Raw genomic sequence first — 6,000 nt, 5'->3', positions numbered from 1 at the left:
AGCTGGGATTACAGGTGTTTGCCACCACACCCGGTGCTAATACTAAAATTTTTTGTATTTTTAGTAGAGATGGGGTTTCACCATGTTGGTCAGGCTGGTCTTGAACTCCTGATCTCAGGTGATCCACCCACCTCAGCCTCCCAAAGTGCTGGGATTACAGGTGTGAGCCACCGCACCCGGCCGCATTTCCAAAATGTTATGAGATTGCTACACAGTAATATTTAGTACCTCACCCAAAAGACCACCTACTCTTTTTTTGTTTTTGTTTTGAGACAGTTTCGCTCTTATTGTCCAGGCTGGAGAGCAATGGTGCAATCTCATGTCACCGCAACCTCCGCCTCCCGGGTTCAAGCGATTCTCCTGCCTCAGCCTCCCAAGTAGCTGGGATTACAGGCATGTGCCACCATGCCCAGCTAATTTTGTATTTTTAGTAGAGACGGGGTTTCTCCATGTTGGTCAGGCTGGTCTCGAACTCCCGACCTCAGGCGATCCGCCCGTCTCAGCCTCCCAAAGTGCTGGGATTACAGGCGTGAGCCACCACGCCCAGCAAGACCACCTACTCTTTTCTCCTCCTTTGCTTTAATCAGTTTTTGCATTTTTTAATTTTTTAACCCATTTCTAAAATAGGTTAGACAAACAAAAATAAGAAATAATGTCAATAAAAGATGTTGCAGAGGAAATCTCATGGAGTGGATGTGATAGAACACAAAATAAACTTAGGAGTCCCTCTATCTCCCACCCTGTGCCTATTATGGTTCCCCTTGATGGGCTTATACTAAGGAATAAATTATAATTTTATTCTTGGTATACATGTAATAACTCATTTATTTTTTAATTTTCAAAAGATTCAACATGGGATTACAGCAAAAAATTTCCCCCAAAGTCAGAACTTTACTTCTACTAAATTGACAATATCTCCATGATTTAGATGTCTTGAGTCTCAAAAAGCACAGTAATTGGAAAAATCCCTTTACAATCCCATGCTTATATTTGTATATGATATTGATTCTCCAATCTTGTATAGAGGTTATGATGTGAGTACAGCTATTCTTAAAAACATAAAGGTACTTAATGTATGATTTCATTTCTATAATATTTTTGAGGTGAAAAAGTTTTTAGAAATAGAGGACAGATGATAGGTTGCCAGAAGTCAGGGTGGGGACAGGGAGGAAGGTAAATGTGGTTATAAACAGGAACCTTAACGAGATCCTTATGGCATCAGAACTGGTCAGTATGCTGACTGTGATGATAGATGCATAAATCTACATGTAATAAAATTGCATAAACTTAAACATATACACACACAATGAATACAAGGAAAACTGGTGAAATCTGAATAACATTGGTGGATTGTATCAATGTCAATATCCTGGTTGTAACATTAGCATTTGCAAAATGTTACCACTGGGGGAAACTAGGCAAAGTGTAAAAGGAAACTCTATTATTTCTTACAACTGCATGAGAAGCTACAAATATCTCAATAAAAATTTCATTTAAAAATACAGGAAAAGTCTCATCAATCCAGAGACAATAAGAAACAATACAAGACCTTCAGGGAGAGGATAAGAGTCCCATTTTAGCCTCAAAACTCTGGAGATTTCATGGGTCAAAGACCAAGGACACACTCATAGCAGCTGAATGTGCCAGGCGAAATGGCACTGCCAATGTTGCTTCTCAGTCTCCTAGCTGTCTGAGCCGCAGTGTAAAGATTTATATAAAAGCGGAGAGAGAACAGAGGCATATGCTGGACCTCACCATCCCAGAGAACAATACAACTTAATAGTGTATAATCAAATGGCTAGAACACATATTCACAGGCTACAAGCAACAGACTTGCAGAAAAGTAATTGTGTACTTATTCAGTGTTGGCTCCCCTGCAGGCTGCATGAGGAAAGGAAAAGGCTGCATTAGTCTTGTTCACCACTGTGTCTTAGCTCCTAGCACTATGCTGGGCACATAGCAGCTGCTCAATAACGTATTTGTTAAATGTTTTTGAATGAAAAAATGAAAAGCCCATGTGGCCTGTTAAAGTTAATATGGCTTCTCTCTCCCTTCTCTCCAAATCTCCCTTCCCCACTCTCTCTTCACCCACCACCTATGCTTAAACACATACACAGAGACACAGAGGCAGTTGTTTCTGCCACATACAAGTCAGGCAGTCATTTAACCTCTCTGTGCCTCAGCCTCCTCATCTGTAAAATGAGGACAATAATAATAACTACTTCAAAGGCCGGCCATGAGGATTAAATGAATGCAAATTTGTAGACCACTTACAGTATTACCTGGCATGTAGCAAGTGCCATGTAAGTGTTTGTTAAACTGCAGTGCTATCCGAAGTTAGCACAGACTTCAGAGGTCAAAGCATGGTCCTCCTCAAGATGCCCCTTCAGACACCTGCCACAAGCTTTGGGGTTCCCAGGCCACCTGCACTTCTGACCAGCTGTCTCTGTCATATGCCCAGGGCCTGAGCACTCTCTGCTAGGGTGCCTCAGTTCTCACCCACGCAGCTTCTCTCTACACATGATGTTTCATTGCTATTCGCTTTACTCCCTCAGGTTTCACAGAATGACTCATAGAACTCAAGAAAGTGCTTTCCTTGCTATTACAGTTTTATTATAAAGGACACATATCAGGACCAGCCAAATGAAGAGATGTATAGGGCGAGATGTGGGAGATTTCCCAAATAGAAGCTTACGTGTCCTCAGGAACGCTTCCCCCTCCTGACACTTTGATGAATGATTATCGACCAGTAAGCTCACCTGAGCTTCCACATCCAGAGTACTCACTGGGGTTCCATTATGTAGGCATAGCTGGTTAAATCACTGGCCACATGGCTGAATTCAGTCTCCAGCCCCAATCTGCTCCCCAGAGGTGGGCCTGCTTATGTGGCTCAAAGCCTAAGCCCTCATGGTTGGCCGGCCCTTCTGGTGTGGCCAGCCTCCATTCTGAAATCATCTTGGGCCCTCCATGAGCCATCTCATTAGCATAAACTCAGGTGTATTTCCAGAGGCCCACCATGAATAACAAAGACACTTCTATCACTTGGGAAATTCCAAGGATTGAGGGTACCTCCCAGGAACCAGAGTCAAAGTCCAGTCAAATTCTTTATTATACAACGTAAGTTTACTGACTTGAACAGAAAGAGGGAGCAAGAGAAGCATTCTAGGAAACAGGTGTCTAAAAAGAAAGGCAGGAAGTCTGCCACACTCATGGCATAGTAGGGAAACAGCCCCCAGCTAATTGGCTTTGCTATACAGTAGTCCCCATTTATCTGAGGTTTCACTTTCTGTGGTTTCATTACCTGCAGGACGGTACAATAAGATATTTTGGGAGAGAGACTACATTCACATAACTTTTATTAAATTGTTCTAATTGTTCATCTCTTACTGTGCCTAATTTATAAATTAAACTTTATCATATGTATATACAGGAAAAAACAGTATATACATGGTTCAGTACTATATGCAGTTTCAGGAATCTACTGGGGGGTCTTGGAATGTATTCTCAGCAGATATGGGAGGACAACTGTACTGGAATGCACCAGCCTTGAGCCAAATAACCAGGGCTCTGAGTTTAGCTCCAAAGTTCAAGCACTTTCCTATTCTAGCAGCATCCGCCCTGATCCAGCATGGCGGCAAGAGCTTCTGCCAGTTCACACCCTGACTACACGGCAGGCGCCTTTCCGGAACCGCCCGCTGGGTAGATTAAATTTCTCCGGCGCCCTGTAATGACGCAAAAAACAAAACAAAACCCGGGCGTGCCTTGTAAGAGGGCGGCCGGGTTTGCGCAGGCGCAGCGTGGCCGCGGGTGGGCGGAACTGGTCGGGATGAGTGGCGGAGGGACAGAGACCCCTGTGGGTTGTGAGGCCGCCCCGGGCGGTGGCAGCAAGAAGAGGGACTCCCTGGGGACTGCGGGCTCAGCGCACCTCATTATCAAGGGTACGGAGTGTCAGGGCTATAGTTCCTGGTGGATCCCAGCACAGCCTCATCTCCCAGGCGGCGCCCTCTGACCCGGGCCGACCCCCGGCTCCCGGGCTGGCGCGCGTGCGTTTGTGCGGGTGGGGGAGTCGTGGTCGGTCCCCGCCTTTTTCCCCGCGCCAAATGCGTCCCACCACAACCAACCAGCCCAACTCCTCGTGTTTCCCCGCTTTCCTCTGTCGCAGCCTGAGCCATCAGGCCCGCCCCCGTCCATTCCGCAAGCTCAGGACCCCTGGGCGCAGAGCCTTTGGGCAGCCTCGCCACCGACGTGTAGTGGAAAGGGCATTGGACCTGGGAGGCGGGAGGCAGTCGCTTAGGAGTTGAGTGACTTCGGGTCACTGGCTTTACTCACTCTCCTACCCGATCTGTTCCTGGTCGTGCGAGGAGTAAGTGAGATACACTTACGAAAGCGCTCTATAGCACCTTAAAGAACCATTCACGTTCAGAAATGTCCATGTGTTCTGTGTGCTTTGAGCTGGGAGAAGGTTACAACCTAGATTCTCACAGAATCTGCTTTAGGTTTGACTCCTAAAGCTCACAACGCTGTTTGCTGCGTGAAAGTCTTTGACAGTTGAGTTGTAGTGCTTTATATATACTAGATATAAAGTGCTTATATACAGTGCTTGTATTCTTATTTTTTCTACTTGACATGCTTAAGAAGATATGTCCTAATAAAATTCATTAAAATAGAGAATTGAAACCTGCCCATCGTATGTCTGCAAAAATGAAAAATTTGGGGAACATTGCCAGTGAATGAATATGAATAATACATTGTCTTAGATTTCATTTCTCAAGGAATTTTGAGACTTACATTTTAAACTACGTAGTTGTAACTAAGAAGAATAATAAACTGACTCACCAAAAGACTTAAATTCAGACCTTTTCTTAATGACTTTTTCAGACTTATGAAAAAGAGACTTACAATGAACATTCACCACCCACCTTAATAAAGAAATTACTAAAAGCCCCACTGTGTCTTGCTCTAATTGCACTAGTTCCCCTCCCTCCTCTCAAGGTAGCCACTATCCAGAATTTGGTGTTTATTATTATTGTGCATGTCTTTATAGTTTTGTTGCTTCTGTCTATATCCCAAAAGGAAATATTTTGAATATTTTAAAGTTTTATGTAAATTGCTTTAATCCTTCTGAAACTTGCTTTTTTATTATATTTATTATAAAATACGTATTATTTTTTATATTTATGTTGATAAATGTAACTGATGTATTTATTTTTACTTGGTGATTGATAGAATTCCATTGTATGAGTATGGTTAAGGTGTTTTGCATTTTTTCTTTTGATATTACACCTATGCTGTAATAAATATGTATAAATGGCCTTACTCATTTGTGCAAGAGTTTTCTAGGGTACATACCTAGGCATGAAAATGCTAGGTATACGTGTCTGCAACTTTATTGAATACTGAAAGATTGTTCTCAAAAGTAGTTGTATCAGTGTACACATCCACTGGCAGTGGATGAGATTTCCTCTTAGTCCATAGTCTAAACTGGATTTTAACCTTCATCTCTTGGTGGGGAAGGGAGAGAGTAAAACAAGCTAGAGATTATGCCATTTAGCATGGATTAACCCTGAATTTCATTTTATCTTTATAGATCTTGGAGAAATTCATTCAAGGCTTTTGGATCACAGACCAGTTATTCAAGGTGAAACTCGTTATTTTGTAAAAGAATTTGAAGTGAGTATTTAAACTTATTTTATAAAAGTACTTCCCTAATTGTTAGTGTGTTATTATACAGAAGAGAAATTCCCCAGTTTTAAAATCGGATTTTAGTTCATGTGTTCATAAAATATACGAAGTAAAAATGATGAAGACGTAAAAATTGTTGTTTTTAATGGGATAAGTTCCATACTAAACAGCAGGATACATAAGTTCTGGTGCCTACTCTAGGGTATTTAATGTCTGTTGATCTGAGGTTTTTTTAATCTATAAAATGAGATATAGTGGGGAAAAAAAGGGATTTTAGAGATTGATGGGTCTGAGTTTTTCAGACTCATTTTCTGTATT

The 6,000-nt window shown here is 42.2% G+C and overlaps 1 protein-coding gene across 2 annotated transcripts in view; it reads left to right on the top strand.

Annotated features, from left to right (window-relative positions):
- The first annotated feature begins 3,737 nt into the window (after positions 1–3,737).
- The window catches only part of BLOC1S5 (biogenesis of lysosomal organelles complex 1 subunit 5), a 50,558-nt gene continuing 48,295 nt past the window's right edge, over positions 3,738–6,000 (top strand). The window contains exons 1-2 of one of the 2 annotated variants that reach the window (XM_001166060.7): positions 3,738–3,938; positions 5,588–5,670. In XM_001166060.7, coding sequence (XP_001166060.1) covers positions 3,827–3,938; positions 5,588–5,670 — 195 coding nt within the window. In that variant the 5' untranslated portion in view covers positions 3,738–3,826. The remainder of the gene's footprint in view (positions 3,939–5,587; positions 5,671–6,000) is intronic. The other variant, XM_003311099.7, reaches the window with a different exon arrangement.

Source organism: Pan troglodytes, chromosome 5 (genome assembly GCF_028858775.2).
Source record: "Pan troglodytes isolate AG18354 chromosome 5, NHGRI_mPanTro3-v2.0_pri, whole genome shotgun sequence".
NCBI classification, from domain to species: Eukaryota; Metazoa; Chordata; class Mammalia; order Primates; family Hominidae; genus Pan; species Pan troglodytes.
This window is presented reverse-complemented; position numbering and strand designations above follow the sequence as displayed.